General features: G+C 54.7%; 1 protein-coding gene across 1 annotated transcript in view; it reads right to left on the reverse strand.

Moving 5' to 3' along the window:
* Positions 1–1,132: 1,132 nt before the first annotated feature.
* The window catches only part of IGDCC3 (immunoglobulin superfamily DCC subclass member 3), a gene marked incomplete at both ends in the record, with an annotated part of 41,900 nt that continues 18,047 nt past the window's right edge, over positions 1,133–24,985 (reverse strand). The window contains 12 exons of the mRNA XM_079769725.1: positions 1,133–1,357; positions 1,593–1,824; positions 1,978–2,116; positions 2,604–2,708; positions 2,867–3,058; positions 3,340–3,504; positions 3,677–3,924; positions 4,153–4,318; positions 5,456–5,614; positions 7,157–7,294; positions 7,717–7,847; positions 8,187–8,331. Of these exons, the coding sequence (XP_079625851.1) occupies positions 1,133–1,357; positions 1,593–1,824; positions 1,978–2,116; positions 2,604–2,708; positions 2,867–3,058; positions 3,340–3,504; positions 3,677–3,924; positions 4,153–4,318; positions 5,456–5,614; positions 7,157–7,294; positions 7,717–7,847; positions 8,187–8,331 (2,045 nt within the window). The remainder of the gene's footprint in view (positions 1,358–1,592; positions 1,825–1,977; positions 2,117–2,603; positions 2,709–2,866; positions 3,059–3,339; positions 3,505–3,676; positions 3,925–4,152; positions 4,319–5,455; positions 5,615–7,156; positions 7,295–7,716; positions 7,848–8,186; positions 8,332–24,985) is intronic.

Genomic DNA, 24,985 nt, shown 5'->3' on the forward strand with positions numbered 1-24,985 from the left:
CGGGACAGAGGACCCCTCCCCACGCGCACACGCACATGCATCACGCGCGCGCGCGCGCGCGCACACACACACACACACACACACACACACACGCACACAGTACATTCCAGGGCCAGCCTCCTCCAGGGCTCTGTGTCTGGGCGGGACAGGAGGCAGGCTTCAGAGTGACATCCCACCCTCCCGAGGCCCAGGAAAGAGAGAGGGTTGTGGGGATCCCAGTCCAGGATGAGTTGGCTGAGAGGGTCAAAATGGGAGTGGACAGAGCAGATGAGACGAAACAGCACCGGCTGCGTGCTGGGAGGTGGCTTAGTTTGGAGCAACAATTTACATTTCAAGGACCAAATTTTCCTCTCTTTTCCCCATTGTTTTCTTTGACCAATTCCATCTTCATTTCTGTAGGCCCCGAGAGGCCTACCCTTGGTGACTTAACCTCCGGCCCCCTCTCGGGGGAGAGCCAGGGCTGTGGCAGGGGGAGGAGCCAGGAGAGAGGGTCCAGTGGTAACACAGGCCCAGGAGCCAGGGAGCCTTGAGGTAGACGGTTTCTTTCACACCTGGTAATGGGGAAGCGCCTTTTTTTTCTTCTTTTTTCTTTTTTTAACTCTAAACTACAGTGTGGGAGGAGAGGGGGTGCCCATAAAGGGGCTTGAGGTAGGAGTGCATTCGGGGCTCTGTGGGGAAGAGGGGCTGAGGCCACGGCCACGACCCCAAGGACATTCATTCCGGCTGAGGTAGGTGCTGAGAACCAAAACAGCAAAAATCCATCCTGAGAAAATAAGGTGGGTGGAGGGTGGCCGTGCCACAGCAGGGCATATTTTTGGAGTCTGATTCACCTTCCTCTCTCTTCTCTCTCTCTTTTTTTTTCTTTTTCTTTTTTTTTTAAAAGGAAAACAGTTCATTCCAAGTCATATAGGTACCAGGCAGAGGTGAGGGGGCACTAGCCCAAGGGAAGGGCTCCTGCAGAGCCCCCTCCAGGTCCTTGGGGGGCTCCCTGCCGAGGCTTCTGTGGGCCCTGACAACCGGAGGGCAGTCAGAAATGCTGGGAAGCCCCATCCGACTCCCACACGACTGGAGAAACCTTGCCTTTGACCTGAGAATGGGGGGTGCCCCCACTCCAGAGCTGTCTAGACACTGGCTACTGTCCCGAGAGAGCTGGCTGGGCAGCTGGTGATGAGGAAGGCCGGGCAGCGTGTTCTTCACCGAGGAGGCCGGAGCCTGCGTCCTGCGGTGCGGGGGCAGCGGTGAGGCCTGCGCAGGGAGCCTTGGCCTCCGACGTCCTCTCCTCCCGAAGGCCGAACCCCTGAAGTGGCAGCATGGAGAGCGGGGTCTCCTCACACAGGGCAGGGGCCGCAGCGTCCTGCTGGGGGGGGGGGGGCAGTCACACCGGCATCCCCAGGAGGCCAGAGGCCCACATACCCTCCAGCCAGAGGCTTGGGCTCTGGGTCCACTCCCGCTCAGGGCTCAGGGCTCCAGGCCTCCCTGCTGACTCAGGCCCAGAGACGCACGGGCCGCATTTTGTGTCAGGGGAAGACCTGGAGCTTGGTGAAGGCCGAAGGTGCAGGGAGGGCAGGATCGGAGGTGGGAGGGACACTCACCGTGGGGCTGGGGCTGGGGCTGGGGCCGGGGCTGCGGTCTGGCTGGCCCACTGCCCCCGCCGGGGGGAACAGCTGCTCCAGTTCCTTCATGTCCGCACGTTTCTCGTCTCGGCCCAGTTGGTCCCGATCTCCCAGTCTGGCCCCATTCAGTGCCAGGATACCAGGGTCCCTCTGGCTCCGGGGGCCCTGAGGAGGCGACAGCTGGTTCTCTACATCCTTACACAAGAGGACCCTAGGGGGTGAGCCAAAAGTTAGGGAGAAGGACGTGGGGTGAGGGGGAGAACAAAAGGATAGAGACAGCGAGCCCAAACTCTCCTCTCCCCCTGCGGCTCCTCCTCCGCCCACCCCAGGTCAGTCCAGCCCCCGCTTCCTGCCCCAGTACCACCTGCCCCTTTGGCCGAACAGGAGGAAGAGGACACAGAAGATGATGCAGGTGACCCCGATGTGGATGCCGATGACGATGCCTGTGGTGGACATCTGGCTGGTGGCCTCCTCCTTCCGGCAGTCACACGGTGGGCTCAGCGCTGTGGGGAGGGGCAGGTTGGGGGCTGTGGCTCCTCTGGTCTGAAGCAGGCCCAGACCCCCAACCTCTGGGGGCTCCTTATCCATGAGCCACTCCCACGCCAAGTCCATAGATCCTTTGTCTTTGCCTATGGGACTCCAGCGCAAACTTTTCAGCTCTTCTCACCAGTTATTGAGTACTATGTGCCAGATACTGAGAATAACACTGTAAACCTCGACACAACTCTATAAAGTGCCCCTACAGCCCTAACAGGTATTCTTATCCCTCTTTTATAGAGAAGAAAACGGGGGCTCAGAGAGGTTCAGTAACTTGCCCAAGGTCACACAGCCAAACTTTGAGCTCAAACCTAAGCCTATATTCTCAAGGTCTGCAGGCAACTCTTCTAACCCTCTTACTTGCCCCGGGTCCCTGCTCCCCTCTGCCCACAGCCCCTGGCTTCCATTCCTGAGTGCCAGTCTTCAGCCCCACATTCCACACACAACCCTCACCTGTCCTCTCAGATGCCCCCCTCAAAGACACAAAGCGGACCGTGGCATTGCCATCCCCATGCTGGTTGTAGGCGAGCAGCTTCACCTCGTACACTGCAGTGGGGTCTGGGGGGAAAGGCAGGGAAGGCTGCTGAGAGACCAGCCAGCCACCGGTGGGGGGCTGTACCCCAACAGGGAACAGAGATGACTCCTGCGCCCCATGGCCTGGCCCCAGGCTCTGCACCCCGGCCAGCCTCCCCGAGGCCAGGCTGTGTCCGCCTCACCGAGCTGGCTGAGGTTGTAGGAGGAGACAGTTCCAGGCAGCACGATGGGGCCGGTGAAGGCGGCCTTGCTTGCTGGGCGGTAGAACAGCTTGAAACCGCCCCGAAGCAGGGCCAGCCGGGGCCAGGGCTCCCACAGCAGCTGCAGGGTGGAGCTGCCCAGCACTCGCACTGACAAGGGGGGCGGGGCGGGCGCTGCGGGCGGAGAAGGAGGCCACGATGTGAGGACTTTTTCCAGGTTCCACCTGTGACCCAGGCCCCCAAGAGCCTGACAGTTCTATGGCTTCTGACTCTAGCTTGTTCCAAGAGGACCGTTACACGAATTAGAAAAGGACACCCCCTCCTCCCGACAGAACCGGCCCCCACTCCCCCTCAGACCCAGGCACCCCGTGCAGCGCACACCCGGGACAGGTGTGCGTGGGGCTCTGCTCTAACACCCGGTGTCCGCAGTTCTGTCCACCACGACCAGGCCTCACCTTCGCCCAGGGTGCTGGCCAGGGTCGGGGCGGAGGCTGAGCTGGCCCCCCGGGGGGTGTAGGCCTTGATGTAGAAGCTGTAGGCGGTGGAGGGCTCGAGGTCGCCCACCAGGTGCTGAAAGGTGCCTTTGCTGACTGCTTCCTGATACTCCAGCTCTGGTGGGTCTGCGGAGCGAAGGGCAGGGCGGGAGAGGGTGAGGGCATGAGGGTGCCCTCCCAGCACTGGTGAAGGGAGGGCAGCTGGGGTGCAGCGGGGAGAAAGAACGGAGGTACCGGGCAGGGACACGCGGAAGGAAAGGGGTAAGAAACAGTGACTGCGAGGCCCGGCCCCACCCACCCGCAGCCCTCCGGATGTGCAGGACGTAGCCGATGATCTCCTTGGTGTTGACCAGGGGCTCATTCCAGGACACTCGGACCTCCGTGGAGGATACGGAGACCGCTCGCACGTTGATGGGGGGCCCGGGGAGCCCCTCCGCCCACAGCACGGTCAGCCTGGCGCTGGCCTGTGAGGAGCCGGCGCTGTTCTCGGCCACGCACTGGTAGATGGCCTCGTCTTCAGGGCCGATTCCAGAAATGGTCAGGGTGCTGCGGGGGGAGGGAGAGCCTCAGGGCCCGTCCTCCTCCCAGAGCCCCCCCCCCCCCCCCCCCCCCCCCCGCCGCAGGTGGCCAGTCTCCCCATTCCGGAGGTGAGAGGCAGACCGGAGACTCACACTCAAGCCTCCAACTCCCAGCCTCGTCCCTCCCCAGGGGGAGGCGCACAGCCAGCCCGGGCCACTTCCTGTGGCCTCCCCCCAGCACACACCACGCACGTGCCTGTTGTTATTCTTGAGCCTGACGTGGCCTCCGGGCCCCAGCACCTGTCCATTCTTCAACCACGTGACGTGAGGGGGCGGCTCCCCCTGGGCTTGGCAGGTGAACATGGCGGTGGTCCCGGCTGGTCTGGAAATGGACTGGGGGTGCTGGACAAACTCTGCTGGGGCTGGAAGGGGCACACAGAGAAGCACAGAGCGGTGAGGGGCAGGTGGAGAGGGACGCGGCGGCTGCGAGGGAAGGGACGATGAGGGAAGGGGGACGGGACAGGGCTGGAAAGCCTCCAGGTGGGGCCCAGGCTCCAGGAGGTGGTGGCAGGTCCCACCTCCATCCACCAGAGGCAGCCCCCCCCCCCCCCCCAGAGGGCTCCATTTTAATGACTATTTAAAAGACTGACATTTGTATCCGAAAGCAATCAAGCTGAGCTCCCTGTTCAGGAAATTGTTAAATAAATAAATGTGCTAATAGGTTTGGCTGCACCTCGAAGGCGGTAATGACGGGGAGATGGATGAGCCCTCAGTGCCAGCCCCCCTCGCCCCTACATTCAATTCCACTCTCCTCCAATCCCAGGCCTCAAGCCTCCATTAACACCCGGGAAATGAAATGCTCCATCACTTTCATTTGGACAGATTAACGGCACAGGCGATGCTAAACAAACAGGGATTTAAGTCCCTAAGACCCCTCTCTGCCACCCCTTCCCCGGCTCGCTAGGCGGGCACAACACAGCCCCTGAGAAGGAAACCCAAGCCCAGACCACGGGGACAGTGGAGCACAGGGCAGGAGGATGACCTGGTCGGCTGCCGAGGCCCCGAACACTGCGGAGTGGAAGCGGGCTGTGTGTGAGGCGGAAGCTGGGGTGTGCGTGTGAAAATGACAAACACGCTGAGAGTGCTCAGGCAGGTGTGAGTGTGGAAGTACTGCACGTGTGAATGAACACCGCGTGTGGTGTGAGGGACACGTGTGAGCGCCACGGGGGGAAACCAGCTGAGATTATCAAATAGAAATGACTGGGGGAGCCAGCTGGCACCTGGAAGGGGCGCACAGGGGCCCATGACTAAGAATGTCCTCCCATTCCCAACACACGCATTCCTGGGGGACCGAGGAGAGGTGCCCTGCTGGCTGGCCTGGGGGCCTGGGGAGGGGCAGGGAGAGGGTTAGAGCAAGTGTAGGTGAGTGGCAGACCCTGGGGGGCTAGGGTGCTGGGCTTGGGCCAGGGATGTTGATGAGGTGAGGAACAGGGCAGGAGGAGGGGCTGTGTGGAAGCCCCATCCCCTCGTCTCCCAGGGGTGGGGAGGGAGGTAGGTACCTTGCACCACCAGCCGGCCCTGTGCTGTTCTTCTCACCCGGGTGCCGGGCCTGTTGGCCGCACAGACGTAGACGCCTGAGTGCTGCACGGTCACATCTGAGATGATGAGGTTCCCTGTGCCCAGAACCTGGATGCCCTCCACCCCGATGGGTCGGCCATCTGGGGAGGAGGAGGTGGGAGGTGAGGAGGGCCAGGGAGATGGGTGTGGAAGAGGGGGAAGTACAGGGGCGTTCCAGACTGTGCAGGTTCACCAGCCCTCCAGGGGCCCCCCGTCTTTGACTCGGCACCTTCCCTCCTGAGCATCTCATGCGGCACTGTGGAGGCGGAGGGAGCAACACAGCAAACTCTCGTCTAGCAGTGGAGACCCGGGTGCCATTGTGCATCCCCACTCACTCAGTGGTGACCTTCCAGTCCCTTCCTCTCAGCTTTTCACGTAGGAAAGCAAGGGTTTGAATGAACTGGGCCTTTCCCTGCCTGGTTTCTCTCTCTCTCTTTTTAAATATTTATTTTTATTGATTTCAGAGAGGAAGGGAGAGGGAGAGATAAAAACATCAATGATGAGAGAGCATCATCGATCGGCTGCCTCCTGCACGCCCCACACTGGAGATGGAGCCCGCAATCTGGGCATGTGCCCTGACCGGCAATCGAACCATGACCTCCTGGTTCATGGGTCGATGCTCAACCACTGAACCACGCCGGCCGGGCCTGGTTTGTCTTTCTTGAAAAAAGTTCCAAGGTCATTCTGTTCCTGGACTGTCACAATGCCCATTCATATAAAGGCTCTGGGAAGTCCTGCAGCAGAAGGACCTGGTTAACTGTCTCCTAAACTTGTTAGACCACCGAGCGATTCTTTCCCTCTGCAGACCACGCGTTGGGAAATGTTGGACCAGATGGTCGTTGCGGTGCCTACGGGCTCCTCCTAATGGTGAGGCCACTCTTCCTAGCCTCTCCCAGGGACCAAGCCCTCCCCCCACCCCAGGATCAGATTAGCACAGTCAGAATGCAAGGAGACAGCTCTCCATTCAGTCCCTGAAGTGGTGAAATCTACTCCATTATCCCGCCTGCTGCCCCCTCCTTCCCCGATCACTCAGCTGCTACAATGTGGTGCAGTCTCCTGGTGAATGCCCACCCCACCCTGGCCCTCCAGACTCTCCTTCCCCCATGACCTTTCTGCTCAGACAATGTGGGCCCATCTGCACCCTTTCATTTCTCTCCTTCAGCTGCCTAGGGATTTAGGCTAGGGACTTAGGGGGCCAGGCTGGAGACTGGGGGGCCCAGGGTGGGGGTGTGACAACTGGCTAAGATTGTGAGGGGTGTGGGAGTGCGTAGCTGGGGTGTATGGCCAGGGTGCAGAGGGCAGAGGTGAGCAGGAGGGGAAAGAGACCAGGGTGCTGAGGGCTGTAGTGGGCTCTGGAGGGCCCAGTGCTGAGGGTGATGGGAGCAGGAGGAGGGACTGGCGTGGGATTGGACGAGGTAACCCAGGGAGCTAAGCCATCCGTGCAGGGGGAGGGAGAATGCAGCGGGCAGGCGGACCTCCCTGGTACTGCCAAGCGGGAACTAACCCCCTCCGGGGCCTTGCAGAGACCGGACCCCCACGGAGAACAAACAGGATTCAAAGTCCCCCAAAAGCTGGGTGATGAGCCTGGCCCTCCCAGGGGGTGGGACGGGGTGGGAGAGGCAGGGGCTTTGGATGAGGCTCACCCAGGCGGCTCCAGGACACAATGGGGCGCGGGTTGCCCGTGGCGACACACTCCAGCACCGCCGTCTGGTGCACGGTCAGGGTGAGGTTCTCAGGCCCCACGAGGATCGCAGGCTCCTTGTAGACCCCGGAGCCTGAGCCTGGGAGGAAGAGGCCACGTTCCTTCACTTTCCCTGGGACCCTTCCTACCTCCTCACCCCACCCACAGCCCAGGACATGGGGATAGAAACATTCCAGCCCAGAAGTCAGTCCTGTAGGCAGAGAGGCGATGCCAGGGGCCCCAGGATGCTGCTCACACCCATCTCTCTGCTCCGGGCCCTGCAGGCCTCCAGCAATGGGAGCGCTCCCCGGACAGGGACAGGCAGAGCTGGGCTTCCCCAGGCAGAGCTGCGCCAGGGAGCGGGCCTTAGATCCCTCCCGAACTCCCACCGCGAGGAGCACGGAACGTGGGGCTTCCAAGGTACCCTAAGTCTCTGGGGGCCAGCTGAAGGGGGACTGACTTGAGAGTGAGGAGAAGCGAGGAGGCTGGTGGAGAGAACCAGACAGGGCAAAGGACCCTCACCCGACACAGTGAGCCTGGCCCCGTGGCTGACACGGACACTGGCAATGTTCGAGGCCACGCAATGGAAGACACCACTGTCCTCGGCCCGGAGTCCCGTAATCTGCAGGACGCCCTTGGGCAGCAATGTGTACCTGTTGGGGAAGGGGACACAGCTGACCACCAGCACAGCCACCGGCACCGCCGGCCACAGGGACCCTGAGCCTCACGGACACAGCCCAGCGCCCCGGTACTGCCCCCAGGTCACCGTCACCATCACAGACACACACAGGCCGATGCACCTGCAATTCCAGCCTTGACAACCGTCGCACACAGTCCTTCTCATGGATACATCCGCGAGCATGCAGTCTGGGCCCGCAAGCCACGGGGATACTCAGTCTCAACACAGTTGCTGGAACCCACCCCCGGAGCAGGTGGGCAGGCCCGGGCCCACCTGTCTGCCCTCCCTCCAGCATTCCCCACACGTGGCTCACCTCTCGTTGTCCGTATCAATGGGGACTCTGTTCTTCTCCCACGTGATCAGGGGTTTGGGGAGCCCGTGGATTTGGCACTGGAAGCGGGCCACGCCGCCCTCCTCGCCTGCGACGGCCTGGGGGTGCACGTGGAAGTCCGACATGGCTGGTGAGAGAAAGGGAGCCGTGTGTGGGAGAGGCACATTGCTGAGGAGCAGAGGGAAGGTGGGGAGCGGCCACAGGCCGGGGTCCTGGAACCCTGGGGCTCACCCCACCCAGGGGCAGGGGTGTTCCTGGAAGTGGCAGCCACGGGGCATCAGCAGCTTGGGGTCACATCAGCACTTACCCTGCCCCCACTGTGGGAAACACCTTCCCTAAGGGGTCACACAGGCCGGGCTGCGCACTTAGAGAAAGGCCTGGACCAATTCTTGGATGACAAACCTCTAACCAGGAAATCTTGGGCTGCGGACCCTCAGAGCCCTGCTCCTGTCCTGCTGCCTACATTTCCCTTGCTTTCTCATTTAGTTTTATAACACCCCCCGCCCCCCTGCTTAGCAAGGTCTAAATGTGCTGCATGTTTTACAGAATAGGAAACTGAGGCCCAGAGAGGGGGAGCAGGCAGTTCAGTGCTGCCCAGCAAGGCCACCTGTCACTAAACCCTGGTCACAGACACCAGCAGTATTCTTTGCCCTTCCTTATCACCCTCATCCCTGTTCTTCTGTAGCTTCAGGATGTACCCCAAGGGGGTGGTATATCCATCCAAGGTGACAAGCCTCTCAGAAGACTGTCAGACCCACCAATCTACATTTCAATGCGTCATAAATATTCAGGGACCTCTTCCCCACCTTTTGAGAATCTGAACTAACGGCTTGAACCCTGGTCTGCAGTGGCTGGTACAGCGGGGGCTGTGGCATACCCCCACCCCGTTTTCGGCTGGTTAAGTGTTCCCACCCACCCTCATTCCCATCCATCCCCAAACTTCGCCCTATAAAGCCCAGAAAAGGGGCCCCTCCCTCTCGGGCTCCCAGCTTCAGCACCAGGGCTGTGATTTCATTAAAATCCACTTTGCTTCAAGTGCGGGAAGGCAGCTCACCATCTGTCCAGGCAGGCAGCACCTCCCCTCCGGCACTCCATCAACTGGGACCGTCACCCCCTCCCCGAAGGACCCCTCCCCCCACAGCAGCAGGGGTGCTGGAGCTGGTCCTGGCTCCCTGGTGTGGGTGGGCACACCCTGCCTCAGGCCCCCTCAGCCACAGGCCTGTTCTGGACTCCAAGGCAGCCCAGAAAGGCGTAGCCTTTGTGCCCTTCTTCCCAGAGCCTCTGGGGGCTGATTCTTTTGTGGCGTGTTCTCCATCTCATTTGCATGTGGTTCATTAAATATAAACATGCATACAAATCCCCTGCCCTGCCTCCTCCTTTTGCAGGGCCTCCAGAGAACACGGCTGATGGGTGTGAGTGCCTCCTCCCCACACATGTGCAGATCTATGTCTGCCAGGAGGATGTGGCTACCACGCCGTGCATGTGGTCCGAGTGTCCACAGCTGGATATGAATGGCGGCGGTAGCCCTTGGCTCCGTGGCCAGTGTGTGATTCTGGTAATCAATCACATGTGTCCCCTTGAAGGTAAAGCCCATACAAACAGCACCTTGGGGCCCTCAGAGCAGGCGGTGGGGGCAAGTGCCCCAGCTGGTGTCCCCATCAGGCTTTCGAGAGCATTCCCTAGGGAGCACCCAGAGGTCAGCCTGCCCTGCCTCAGGCCAAAGGCTGTGCTTGGCCAAGGGCCTGCAGGTCAGCCCAGGGGCTGGGGGGTGGGGGGTGGGGGAGGGCAAGGCACTGCTGGGGCCCCTCTGCTGCCTCCAGGCTTCTCTGCCTCTCAACCTCCATCCAGGAGGGCATGGCTAGAAACGGGCCTGGGGAGTGGAGAGGGCACCCAGGCTCCGGGGTCTGGGGTCTCTGCCCCCTGGGCCCTGCTCATTCAGGAGCTGGGGAGCTGCCTGCCCCCTCCTCACTCCAGCTGGAGAGGAGCTCACAGACCCCCAGGGTCCAGGGGCGGAGACTAATGGCTCTGCTGACTACAGATGCCTCCTCATTAAGGAACTGAATCCTTTTGTGTTTCTAGCCCCGATCCTGGGCTCCCTGGAGGTGCCTAGAGCTAGGAACTGGCCTGAGGGGCGATACAGGGATAGGGCTGCTTCTCTATCAGGGCGCTGGGGATGGAGAAAGTCTAGCCTCTACCTTCTGGCCCCTCCTTCTCCCCCAAACGGAACAAAGACAGTAGATGGGGTGACTGTGATGCTGGGGAGGAATGCCGGAGCAGGACACGGGGCAGTTGGTTGGTACGGAGCAGGACACGGGGCAGTTGGTTGGTACGGAGCAGGACACGGGGCAGTTGGTAGGTACGGAGCAGGACACGGGGCAGTTGGTTGGTACGGAGCCTGTGCTCTTCACACAGGTACAGCAGGACTCCCGAGGGTCCCCGTGGGTGCAGCCGCGCCCCCTCCCCACTCAGAGTCCCACCTTCCCCTCCCATCAGACAGCAGCACCTTGCTGTGCCTCTCTGTCCACTTTACTCAATTGCAGTTCTGCCAAACATTTCATTTGAAGGGTAGTGTTCCTCGAAAAATGCTTCGGCTCAGTGGATAGAGCATCGGCCTGTGGACTGAAGGGTCCTGGGTTCAATTCCGGGCAGAGGGCGTGTACCTGTGTTGCAGGGTCAACCTGACCCTGGTTGGGGCATGTGTGGGAGACATCCAATTGATGTCTCTCTCTCTCACATCGATGTTTCTCTCTGTCTCTCCTCTCCCTTCTACTCTCTCTAAGGAATCCATGGGAAAATATCTTCAGGTGAGGATTAACAACAGTCAAGTCAACCCCTTCATTTTACGAAGGGGAAACTGAGGCCCAGACCCAGTTGGTGGCTCTACCAAACCAGAATCAGAAGTGCCAGGCCCTGGGCCTTTAGTTCGCCAGCTAGTTTTTTACTCTCCAAGAGCAGGTAACTCCAGAGTGGACTGCAGGTTGGACCAGCCTCTTCTCACTGGTTGGGAGTTGGCACCGTGTTGCAAGGTGCAGGGAGGATTAAGAGCCCCAGAGATGGTCCCTCAGTCCCATCCCTTGGAGCCCAGCTGGCTACACAGATGTAGTCCAGGGGAGGTGGGTGCACTAGAAGACGTGGGCCTCTCTATCCCCTTCCTCATCCCCTACCCAATCCTGTGATCAGCTCTGAATATCCCTTGCATGTACAGGGGATCGCAGTAAGCGCATGGGCAGGCCATCTCGGAGTGCCAGTCCTCTCCTCTGCAAAGGAAGAGGTGAACAGGCACTCTGTAGGGCCCTGCCAGCTCTGACTCCTGCCGCCTTCAGTAGCCCTGGTCGGCGTGGCTCAATTGGTTGGGCATCATCCTGTGCACTGGAAGGTTGCCGGTTCAATTCCCCATCAGGGCACATGTCAGGGTTTCGGACTAGATCCCTGGTAGGGGGCATGTAGGAGGCAGCTGATCGATGTTGCACTCTCACGTTAATGTGTCTCTTTCTCTCTCCCTCTTCCTTCCTGTCTCTCTAAACATCAAAATAAAAAATACCTTAACATAAACAAACAAACAAACAAACAAACAGTGCTTGGTCCATACTCCTGGAATCTTCTACTCACTCCTAATTCAGAGGTAGCAGCATTTTCATCTTTAGGAAGTAAGGGGAGAAAGTTTCTTGGGGCCATTTAGGCCTTCTCCAGTCTCTCGGAGTGGGATATGTTTGGTCTACAAATCCCACCCCACCCCCACCCCCAGCTTGTAGCAGCAGGATGGGGGAAGGGGGGGGAGCTGTGCCTTGTGTCTCTCAGGGGAGAGAGGGTCCTTGGGCAAGCATGAGTATGTGAGGCTAAGGGTCAGGCCTCTGAGCACCCTGAGCGCTGAACAAGTCTCCCTGGAGGCCACTGTGCGGTGGATAATGGTACACACAGGTTACAGACACTATTTGTGGCCGGCGTTGGTGGTATTGTGTTTGTGGCTGGTGGACATGAAGGTGGTACTGTGGCTTGTGGCTGTTGATGTGTTCTACTCCTGCTGACATCTCAGTCAGGGAGGCACAGTCTTCGGTCCCTCACTCAAGCTGGGTGATGAGAGGAAGCAGTGCGCAGTGGCTGGGAGGCCCTTCCAGTGTGAGGGCCAGAGAGAGCGATGGGGTAAACAGAGGCCTGCCCGGCGGGCAGTTGTGGAGAAAGGAAGAAGAAACACCTTTGCCCCCATGCAACCTGGGAAGGAATCTCCTAGCCCCTCTCTCCCCGGACCTTGGGTACAGCCAGGCCACTGGGAAAGCAAGGGCAGAGAGTGAGCCCAGCAATCCACCGAGCTGGAAGAGAGCAGAAACAGGCAGGAAACGACTCCTGGACACCTCTATAAATCACCCCAAGGGGAGGGGTCTCCTGAGAGCCAGGTCTAGAGCAGCTCAGGGAGGGGAGGGGAGGCTTTCCTCTGGTCCAGGACCTCTGGAGAGGTCAGGCCTGGATCTGATTAGACAGGCTCCAGGGGGGTGCTAGGGGGCAGCGAAGGGTCGAGGCAGAGTGCTGGGAAGGAAGCTGGCAGCTCCCCCCCAGTCCGACTTCCCACCCTTTGGCTATAGCCAGGCTCTTATCCGGTGTGTGATGACAAAAAGATCAATGGGCATGCTGGGATGGAGAGTTCAAAACAGCTTTTACAAAAACCGATGCCACTGGGGGTCTGAGGCACCGACTGCCTCCACTCATACGGCCATTCAAGAGGAGCAACCCGAACTACAGACTCTTCCGAAGGCCATTGGGGCCAGTCCCCTCCTTGTATGTATCCCTGCCAAGAACCAGGGACACGTAGCCTCCTGGATGCCCAGCCCCTTCTCAGGCAGCTTGGGTGACTGCAACATTTCTCCTTATACTAGGAACATGCCCGAATCCCAGATGTTTCTTCCCACTGCCCCCAACTTTCCCCTCTAGAATCACTTTTCTAATACAGTAGCCAGCTATTAAGCACTTGAAATGTGGCCAGCCCAAACTGAGATGGCTGTAAGTGTAAAATACACACTGGATTTCAAAGACTTAGTATAAAATAAAACGACTCTAAGCATTAGGGAAAAGCAAATCAAAACCATAATGAGATGCCACCTCACTCTCATTAGGAGGCTACTAACAAAAACCAACCCCCCCCCCCAAACAAACAAACAAAAACAAAACACAACAACAACAGAAGATAAGTGTTGGCAAGCATATAGAAAAATTGGAACCCTTGTGTACTGTTGGTGGAAATGTAAAATGGTATAGCCACTATGGAAAACAGTATGGTGGTTCCTAAAAAAAAATAATTTCCATAGAATTACCACATGACCCTGCAATTCCACTTCTGCTATGAACATGGGTCTAAAAATATCTCTGAGACCCTGGTCTCAGAGATATTTTTAGACCCATGTTCATAGCAGAATTATTCATGATAGCTAATGCATGGAAGCAACCTAAGTGGTCATCAATGAATGAATGGATGGATAAACAAAATGTGGTATATGCATACAATGGAATATTGTTCAGCCTTAAGAAGGAAGGAAATTCTGACATATGCTTAAAACATGAATGATCTTTGAAGACATTTTGCTAAGTGAAATAAGCCAGTCCCCAAAAGACAAAAACTGAATGATTCCACTTATATGGGGTACCTAGAGTAGTCAAATTCATAGAGACAGAAAGTAGAATGATGGTTGCCAGGGCTGGGAAGAGGGAAAAAGGGAGTTATTGTTTAATTGTTCTAGAGTGGATGGCGGTGATGGTTCTCACAATAATATGAATGTATTTAATGCCACTAAACTGTATACTTAAAACTGGTTAAGATATTAAATTTGACATTTTGTGTATTTTATCAGAATAAAAATTGGGAAAAATAAAAATTTTAATTGATAATAATCAACAACTTAAAATATTGATTAGAAGTGGAAATAAAATTTTATTTTTAAAAATATGTTTTTATTGATTTCTTTTAGAGAGAGAAGGGAGAGGGATAGAGAGATAGAAACATCGATGAGCCGAAACCGGTTTGGCTCAGTGGATAGAGCGTCGGCCTGCGGACTCAAGGGTCCCGGGTTCAATTCCGGTCGGGGGCATGTACCTTGGTTGCGGGCACATCCCCAGTGGGGGGTGTGCAAGAGGCAGCTGATCGATGTTTCTCTCTCATCGATGTTTCCAACTCTCTATCCCTCTCTCTTCCTCTCTGTAAAAAATCAATAAAATATATTAAAAAAGAAAAAAAAAAAAAAAAGAAACATCGATGAGAGAGAAACATCAAAGATTGGCTGTCTCCTGCATGCCCGCTACTGGGGATCAAACCTGTAAACCCGGGCATGTGCTCTGATCGGGAATCGAACTAGTGACTTTTTGGTTCATGGGTTGACACTCAACCATTGAGCCACACTGGCCAGGCAAAAGTTGAGATAATATTTAAAATTTTAAAGACAGTCCAAAAGTGGCCATGGTCAGTGTGGCTCAGCTGATTGAGCATCTTCCCATGCACCAAGAAGTTCAGGTTTGATTCCTGGTCAATGCACACACACAATAAAAAGAGAGAAAAAGACAGTCCAAAAGTATAAAAATATTATTAATAGTTAAAAATAATGATTATATATGGAATGATAATATTTTGGATATATTAAGTAAAATAAAATTTACTATTAAAATTAACTTGCCCTAGCCGGTTTGCTCAGGGATTAGAGCATCGGCCTATGGACTGAAGGGTCGTGGGTTCCATTCTGGTCAAGGGCACGTACCTCGGGGCATGTGCGGGAGGCAACCAATCAATGTATCTCTCTCACATGTCTCTCTTTCTCTCCCCCCCACTTCCACTCTCTCTAAAAATCAATGGAAAAAATATCCTTGGGTGAGGATAAACAACAACAAAAAATTTTAACTTCATCATGTTTTGTTTTGTTTTTAATATATTTTTATTGATTTCAGAGAGAAAGGGAGAGGGAGAGAGAGATAGAAACATCAATGATGAGAGAGAATCATTGATCGGCTGCCTCCTGTACGTCCCCTTCTGGGGATCAAGCTCGCAACCCGGGCATGTGCCCATGACTGGAATTGAACCAGGGACCCTTCAATCTGCAGGCTGATGCTCTATCCACTGCGCCAAACTGCCAGGGCCATCGTGTGTTTTTTAAAACCTTTGTAAATGTGACTACTAGAAAAGTTTAACTTACCTATGGTGGCTCATATTATATTTCCACTAAACAGGACTGTTCTAGAAGACACAAACAATTTCATTCTCTGAGAAACAGCTTCTGAGGTAAAACACCCTTAAACCCTTCAGCCACTTGTGTGGTGAAATGATGTTCGGGTGCCTTCAGCCACGGGAAGCACTAGCCACTAGCCAAGCTCTGCGTGGGCAAGGCCCCCTTTCAATGAACGTGGCGTCTGCAGGTGGCCAGAGCCCTCGGGCATGTGCTCACAGGACCTTGGATCACCAAAGGACTTTGAGCAGATTCAGCCATCAGCAGTGGAGAGCATCCCTGTGCTGACCGAATACGGTAGCCACGAGCCACATGGGACCATTTAAGTTAAAATTAAAAAAAAAATTAAAATTGGTTTTCTCGGACTCACTACCACCTTTCAAGCAATAGCCGTAAGTGGCTACTAGCTACATTATGGAACGGCACCAAGAGCATCTTTCTTTTTTTTTTTTCTTTTTTTTTTTAAAATATATTTTATTGATTTCCCACAGAGAGGAAGGGAGAGGAACAGAGAGCCAGAAACATCGATGGGAGAGAAACATCGATCAGCTGCCTCCTGCACACCCCCCACTGGGGATGTGCCCGCAACCAAGGCACATGCCCCTGACCGGAATCGAACCCGGGACCCTTGAGTCCGCAGGCTGACGCTCCATCCACTGAGCCAAACCGGCTTTGGCCAAGAGCATCTTTCCATCATCACAGAACAGTTGATTGGACAGCGCCAGTCTAGCCCCCAGCCCAGGCCTCAGACCCCCGGCTGCCTTCTCTCTTGCTGTCCTACCAGAGAGCCCCCCTTTCCTTTCCTCTCCATCATCATCCTAGCCTGGCCCTGCCCTACAGCTCCCTCCACACAGACTCAGAGACCCTGACAAGGCCCACATCTGATCAGCATCTGAGGGCTGTCACACCTCGTGGCACAAGCATTCATTCACAGGGCAAGATTTTGGCTCCTAGCGGGGAAATACTCTCTAAGAGCTTTTTGAAGTGGTGTTACAGAGGTTAATGGTACAGGCTCTGGAATTATACAGTACTGGGTTCAAAACCCAACAGTGCCACGATCAGCTGTGTGATCTTGGGCAAGTTAACCTCTCAGAACCTCTATTTTCTCACTTGTAAGTAGGGATGATAACAGCTCGTGTTGCCAGGGCTGCAGCACTGGGGAGTCAATGAGATATATTTGTAAAGTGCTTAGCATAGTCCTTGGAAAATAGTAAATACTTGCTAGTTATTATTGAGGGAAAATAGTAGGATCTTGAGTTAAATGGGAACCAAGGGGTTATGAGAGGGTACGACTGGGGGTTGGGGGTAAGGGCATAGCAGCCATCTTCCCTCGTAAAGGCTAAGTAAGGCTCACAGCGTTAGGGCGGGTACCCCAGCCCCCTGGAGTTGTGAGTAAAGTCAGAATTTGCAAGATTTGAATGGTGAAGGGGTCAGTGGGAGGCAGCGGGGGGGTGGGGGGCAGCTGGGTATAAAGCAGAGCTTGGCTTCTTCTATCTCACTTCTGCCTGGGGGCTTCATAGAGGCCCCAATAGACCGAGCTGTCAGTTGGAAGAGGCCATTGGGTAATTGAGGCCTTGATTTCTCTAGTAAAATGTTTATGAAGCCCATAAACTCATGCCTTTATTGGCCAGGCTCATTCCAGGGGATGGATGTGGCTCTCCGAGGTGTAGTTAAAGCACCTGCTGAACTCGGGCACCCGATGATTCCTCTGGCCTCCACCCAGACCCACCAGGCAGAGCCACTGGCAGGGTGAAGCTGGGCAGAGTGGCCCTTAGAGGGCAGGGAGGCCAGCCAAGGCCCACCTCACATGCTCTTTAAACTCCTCAAAGCATTTATAAACGCCCTGTTTCTAAATGTGAATGGGAAGGAGGGAGACGAGGGCCGAGAAACCTGAGTCCTGGGGAGGCTGGCAACTTGCCCACAGTCCCTAGTGGGGTATTGGTCTTGTTCTTAGGGTTCTCTAGCCCAGGATCACTCTCCTCAACACTCTGTCCCTGTCTCCCCATCACCTGGGTCCTCACCTTGCCCTGACTTTGGTTCTGTAAGGGAAGAACGCCCACCCTAATTGGCTGTAGTCATGTGGGAGAGGGAAAGTATGAACTTAGAAGACCTGTATTTCTCCCCTGGGCTTCCAAAGGGGAGTCTGAGGGTTGAATTAAGGTTCTGAATCCAGAGTATGTTTTGAGGAGGAAGGGGTGTGTGTGGGGAAGGGGTGTTGTGTGTATGTGGGTGAACGGGGTCTGGCACTTACAAACAGCCCCAGAGGACTCGATGGCTCAGAGGCCCTGCTCAGCTCCAGCAGGGGGTGATTGATTCATCTGGGCCTTTGCCTGGTGACCTTGCTCTGAGAAGCCTCTGGATCCCTTTGTCTGTATCCTCAGCCTCCTCAAGCCCCTCACCCCCTGCCTTGGGCCCCTGAACCCCAGCCCCTCCCTGCCAACTTCCCACTCTACCACCAGCTCACCAGTCCCCCCGGCCCCAATTCTAACACAAAAGGCAACTTTGTCTTTCAAGTCAGCAGCCATAAATCCACGTCTCTCCCCTCCCTCCCAGCAGCCACCTCTGACAAACGGGGGCCTGGACGGGGGAGAGGTGGGAGGCCGTGGGGAGCTGGCCTCAGCTTGGGAAAGTCCCTGTATCCAGCTGTTGGCCCACTGTAGAACTGGTGAGCACCGGACCTTTATGGCCTGATCTTTGATTCCAATGGACTGTAAGGCCCAAAGCACGGCTGCAGGGGCGGCAATTTGGGGCTCTCCGCAGCCCCTGGGTCTGGCTTTTACAGCCCAAGGAAAATAAAACCTCTCAAAGCCCTACTTTTAATTAGCCCACAATTCGGAGGCTCCCGTTCTTCCTCCAGATCAAGCCATGAGCTCCTCCCTCTGCACCCTCCAGCCTTCAGTGGAGTGTGGGAAGTGTGCCTGGGGGAGTAGGTGCTGTGGGACATAGGCTTGGGAACCTCTCTTGAGCGACAGACTGGATGTGCCAGTGGGTGGGTGTGCCCCACTGCTTTCCGTGGTGGCCTCTGACACACTCCGGGAGGGGGAAAGGGAGAGAAGCACACCGACCCCATGTGACTGCCCTACCTACCCCACTGGTAGGTTTGCAAAAGCAGTCCCAGTTTCAAATATTTGTTTTTATCCCATGTACTAGACAATGAGTCAGAGGATGTGTCCTGGTTTTTGGTTTGGGAAATATAGTCATCTGTCCTATTGACACAGCACACTCACTGGGCCGACTCCAAGCATTCATTCAACAGATACTTACTGACTGCCGATGTGTGGGAAAGGATGTCCTGGCACCCCAGGAGCAAAGTCCTGCCATCCCACAAGCCTTGTCCTTAGATGTTCCCACCCAAGCTCCTAAGAAATGTCAGAAGGGTGAAAGCAGCAAGGTGAGCGTCTTAGAGCCCGTCACAGTAATATGGCCCCAAAAACCAGAGACCTGCAGAAACCATTGATGGTTAAAGATGAGATGTTACTAAGTACAATTCTGAGAAGTAGGGATTACTAGCCCTGCGGAGGCTCAGAGAGGTTAAGTAACTTGCCCAAGGACAAACAGCTGGCTAATGGTGTTAAGGAGTTAGAGTGCTCTAACACCAAATCCAGCATTTTCCCCCCTGCACCACAGCTGCCCTGGGGATTGGGAGAGACGCATTCAAATACTGTTCAAACACCCCAGATGATACCAAAGGACATTCACATTGAAAAAACACAGAAGCACACAACATCCCAGACCCTTATAAGTACCATGCCTACTCACATTCGGGCACCCATAACACAGCAGGTTTCACTTTAATTGAACTCCCCCAGAGTTTGAGGTAGGTTTCATAGAGTGTAACTAATGCAGATAAGCACCATGATAAGGTGGTGTTATCAACTCACTAACTGAGCCACACATGTTTCCTAAGTTCTATTAACACAGGTGAATAAACATCCAAGACAATTATACCAGGGTAGCTCATCCCTGAGCACTTCCAATTTGGCAATCCGGGAAGTCCGAGCTGCAGGACTACTCCTGTCACCTGCTGGGGCCTTGTAAAATAGAGGAGCAACTTATTTTCCTGGTTTTGGCGGGAGAGTAAAGAATTGTGAAATGCCAGCGGCTTCTGTGGGGTGAGATGGGGGAGGAGGCAGTGGAAATGTTAAAGGGAAGGGTAACCAGGGAGACTAATTTAGTCCTTTTAATAAGTGGATGTGATTTATTTTTACTTTTAAATTGAGGTATAACTGGCATACAGTATGTTAGTGTCAGGTGTACAACATAATGATTCAATATTTGTATATATTGTGAAATAATCACCTAATGTCTAAACATCTGTCGCCATATACATAGTTACTGAATTGTTTTTTTTCTTATAATGAGAATTTTAAAGATCTATTCTCTAAGCAACTTTCAAAAGTGCATTACAGGTTGCAGGCTCAATCCCCAGTAGGGGGCGTGCAGGAGGCAGCTGATTCTCTCTCATCATTGATGTTTCTAGCTCTCTCTCCTTTCCTCTCTGAAATCAATAAAAATACATGTTGTTGTTGTTTTAAGTGCATTACAGCTCTCGCTGGGTGGCTGAGTTGATTGCATTGTTATCAGGACACATACCTAGGTTTCGGGTTTGATCCCCAATCGGGGTATGTACGGAGGCAACCAATTGATGTTTCTTACATCAATGTTTTATTTTCTCTTTCTCCCTTCCTCTCTCTCTCTCTCTCTCAAAAAAAATTAATTAATTAATAAAAACATATCCTCGGGTGAGGATTTTTTAAAAATGCATTACAGTTTTTTTCCCCAAAATTTTATACATATTTTTATTGATTTCAGAGAGGAAGGGAGAGGGAGAGGGAGATAGAAACATAAATGATGAGAGAGAATCACTGATCAGCTGCCCTCTGCACGCCCTACACTGGGGATTGAGCCCACAATCCAGGCATGTGCCCCTGACCAGAATTGAACCTGGGACCCTTCAGTCCACAGGCTGATGCTTTATCCACTGAGCCAAACCGGCTAGGGTGCATTACAGTATTATTAACTATAGTTGCCTTACTGTACATTACATCCCCAGGACTCTATGAGCTTTTCGTTTTTAGATTCCACATATAAGTGAACAGAATTTGTCTTTCTTATTTAACTAGCATAATTCTCTCAAGGTCATTCATGTTGTTGCAAATCTGGATGTGTGATTTTGATAAAGCCAAAGCCCCTCTCTAGGCCTCTGTTTCCTCCTCTGTAAAATGGGGGTGTTTAGTTGGACAAGTTATAAAGTCTCATCCAGTTGCATCCTCTGAGACACATCTGCTTCCAAGCGCCAGCCAAGGGTACAGGGTTGGGGCTGGGAGTTCACTTAGGAATCACTCTCTGCCTTAGACTTGAAAATGTCCAGGCCCAGCAAAGCCCCTCTCCACAGCCTGCATGTCTCCGCCCATGTCAGGGTCACCAATCTTCCTTATGTAAACCTGCCCAGGCCCACCACATCCTTAACTTCCGTCATTCTGGTTGGGACACCGGATCTCCCTCACCTCCCGGAAGGGCGTCTGGTTAGGGGGCCCAGGCTGGAGCTATTAAGTAAATTGCTTTCACATGACCATGAGGTCTATTCAACAAAAACAGATACTTCCCCCAAATTTCCAGAGCCATATATTAGGATTTGTAGGGACTAATATAGTAGGAGTCAGTTAGTGGAGACACAACCTGGGATCATGCCTGGCTGTCACAGACTCTTATATGACCTTTCAATTCTAATCTTGGTTTTCTCAGCTGTAAAATGGGAGTGGGGCAGAATAGACAGAATAATCTTTGCGTTCCATACCAATATTAAGATTCTGGCCCTGGCCGGATGGCTCAATTGGTTAGAGCATCCTCCCGATAGGCCAAGGTTGCATGTTCGATCCCTGGTCAGGCCACGAACAAGAATCAACCAATGAATGCATAAATAAGTGGAACAACAAATTAATGTTTCCTTCTCTCTAAAATCAATCAATAAATTTTTTTAAAAAAAGATTCTAAGATAACACTGGGTAAAATGGTCCCTCTCCATCCATGAAAGGACCCTTTCTTGTTCTCGAACCTTGATCTGATGCTGTACTTATATCTCATGGCTCTACAGAATCTCTGGTGGCTCCACACAAAACCACAATAGAGTAAGGCCTGAAGGTCTTCTACCCCAACATCACTCCAGAATAAGCCCTCTCTGTTTTGGGGAAGATGGAGGCCTACATTCCATTCGAGGATCATGGTGTCTCAAGGAGTCACTGCCCCATCCTCTCCTTCTCTCCCACAGCAGCTAACTTGGTCACCAAATCCCAGTCTACCCTCCCTTTTCCATCCCATTGCCTTGGCTTAGGCTCATATCACTCTGTTTCTGTAATAGCTCCTGCCTTCCAGCCTTCCCACTTCTAGTCCTCTTTCCAACCTTCTTCCTCCCTCCTGAATCCATAATTATCTTCCTGAACATCCAATAGGATCATTAAACATCTCTGGTGGTTCTTCATTCCTTGAATCAAGGTACATTCCTTTGAATGGCATTCGAGGTCTTTGTTATTAAGTTCTGTTTCATCTTTCCAGCCTCAAATGCCAGCTAATTCTGTCTTTTAAAAAATACATATGTTTTGATTGATTTTTAGAGAGAGAGGAAAAGCGAGGGAAAGAGAAACATCGCCAGCATGCAGCCCAACCAGGGATGAACTCAAAACTTGGGCAAGTGCCCTGACCAGGAATGGAACCAGCGACCCTTTGGTGCATGGGAGGACACTCAACCAACTAAGCCATAAGGGCCAGGGCCAGCTAATTGTCTTCATGTCATTTGTACTCTGACCATGCGAGACAAGTTTGCCTTCCTTGGACATACCATAGATGTTCATGCTTATATTTCTTCCGCTGTCCCCTCTGCCTGGAGCTCTTTTGCTTCTTTCTCTATGAGCACCTTCATCCTCCACATCCTCCAAAGGCGGCAGAATTCATTCCTGCCTCAAATATGTTGTCTTGTGCATCTTCCCTAGCCCTTATCAGACTGTGTTAGAGTCCGTTGTTCATACATCAATCCTCCTACTAGTCTATGAGTCCCTTAGGGGCAGAGGAGTCAAATTTATCTTTCTACCCTCCAGTACCTAGAACAAATAAATAATAAGGTAAATAATAAGTCCTCATAAACCGTTTCCTGAGTGCTGACCTTAATGGGTCACATGGTTGGGGAGTGGGGGGCGGGGGGGGGGGGGCATTCTCCATCATCTTGCTTCCACTCTACCCTGCCACAATTCGGTGTCTGCCCTTGGGTAAGCTTCTTCTCTACCCGGGTCTCAGCTTCTTCAGTGATGAGTTGGAGTAGGCTCCCCCATCAGCAAACGTGGCTGTGCATCAGAATAACCTCGGGGGCTGGGGAGCAGGGCAGGTTTCTGGTCTGCACTGCCAGAGGGTCAGACCCCTCGATCTGGCGCGGTGCTCAGGAATCTGTATTCCCATTAAAGCTCGGGAAGGTGTTTCCTATGGACAGCCAGGATTGGGAACCCCTGGTCTGGCAGGTTCTCAAAGATGCCTCCTCTTCCCTGGGGCTCCAGCATCAGGCAAGGGCGTATGCCTGGCCCAGCCCCTCGAGCCCGGCGGGGGGACCCTGGTCCAGGCCGTCTGACTCCGGTGCCAGGAGGCGTAGAGCGGGCGGCGGGGCGGGCGGAGGAGCCTGCGGGCGCCCAGCCCCCGCGGGGCCCCAGTTCAGGCATTCGGGTGGCGGGCGGGGTCAGGGCCCCGAGCCCCGAGGCCCTGAGAGCGGCTCGCTCGGCGGCAGGAGTAAGTGGGACCATCTGCTGCACTCCTCCGGGGTCAGCGCTTTGTGTCACGCTCCCATCCCCCCGGCTCCTCCCCCTCCTTGCCCTCTGACTCCCGGGACTCAAAGGAAAAAAGCACTTGAGGTCCCGCTGAAAGCGGGAGCGGGGCAGGGGGCGGGGCGGCCGCGGGAGCTGGGGCCGCGCAGCCCCGGGGAGCGCGGGGAGCGCGGCCGGGCCGGGCCGGGGAGAACCGGCGGGTCCCCTCCGCAGCGGCCCGGGACCGAGCCGGCGGGGCGGCTCCCGGGGGAGGCGGCGCCGGTTCCCACACCCGCCGGGCCCGCCGGGCCCCTTTGAAGTGGCCGCAGCTGCACACCCCGGCCCGCGGCTAATCCCCGCCCCCCCGCATAGCCATGGTGTCCGCGCTGAATGGCGCGGGCTAATTACCTCGCTCGCACCGCCGCGGGTGAATGAGAGAATCCGGCATTGTGCGCGGCGAATGGAGAAAATAAGACAGCCATTGTGCTCACACGCCAAACGAGGGTTTGATGTCGCTGGGGCGAGCGAGGCACCATTTCCCGCCACCCCCTCCCCCCAGCGGGGCTCGGCTGGGGCCCCGGGGAAACTGAGGCAGCCGCTCCCGCGGAGGACGGGCCGGCGGACACACCCCGCCGGGAGCTCCCCTCGCCCCTCCACCCCCGGGCTCCTCCCCAAACTTTCTCCGCCGGCAGGTTCTTAGGGGCGCCCACTGTGGCCGCCCGGTCCTGCCGCTGACTCAGACAGACAGGCGCAGGCATGGCCCTGCATTCAACAGACTAATCAGATTTCGTCCTGAGCACAGGAAGCGGTCGGTGGAGTGGTGTGCCACCAACGGAAAGGGCCGGAGAAGTCCAGAGAATGGCCGGGAGAGGTCTGAGGAGAGAAGGCCGGAGAGAGAGACTCCGGGAAAGCCGGGGAAGGAAGGTGGGAAATTGTGGGGAGCCTGGGCTGGGGAAAGGACGGGAGCACTCAGGAAGGAAGAGAGCAATGGCTGGAAAGGGGGACCCAAGTTACAGAGGGGCTGCAAAGCCAAGCTGGAATGTGGATGTGAGGCCACTGTCTGATCTGAGGAAGGGCCCCATGGGAGCGGTGGGCTGAGAGGTAGGATTGGAGTTCCAACCACATGTCCAAGGAAACGGACTCCTCATCAGAAAGGGGACTGGTCTGGGGCATTTCCCTCTTTTCCACGTATAAGGATACGAAGTAAACTCAGCCTAGAAACCAGACCTAAAGGAAACCACAATGCAGATGGACAAGCAGATTCTTCGTGCCATCTCAGGCTGCCTCCTCTTCGCCATCACCACCAAGCAAGGCTGGCTTTCCCTTGGGGAGGGGGACGAGGAGGAGATGACATCCTTCAAGACAGGAAGTGTCTTATTTTGCTGTTCCTCAGAGTCCTTAGTTCAGAGGAAGGTAGGTACAAGATAGATGCTCCTGGAAATTTGTGGATTTGAGAACGGGCCTGCTTTAATATCCCTTCATTCCACACATCCTTTTCCTGGGAGCACATACGTTCTAATCACTTCTGATGGCCCTTGGATTATTTCTGCCTAAAGGAAGAATGTACTATGGGTCAATGTTCTATTGGGCTCATCAAATGATACAAAGGTCTGGTATGTTGCTCAGATCAACAGTAGGCCGTTGGGCTGAAACAGTCACTCATAGTTACACCACACATTTGATGCAAATCACAGAGCTCTTTCTAAAGCTATAATCTTATTTTTTTTAAATATGTTTTTATTGATTTCAGAGAGGAAGGGAGAGGAAGGGAGAGAGAGAAACATCAATGATGAGAGAGAATCAT

This window comes from Cnephaeus nilssonii (genome assembly GCF_951640355.1).
Source record: "Cnephaeus nilssonii genome assembly, chromosome: 4".
In the NCBI taxonomy this organism is placed as follows: Eukaryota; Metazoa; Chordata; class Mammalia; order Chiroptera; family Vespertilionidae; genus Cnephaeus; species Cnephaeus nilssonii.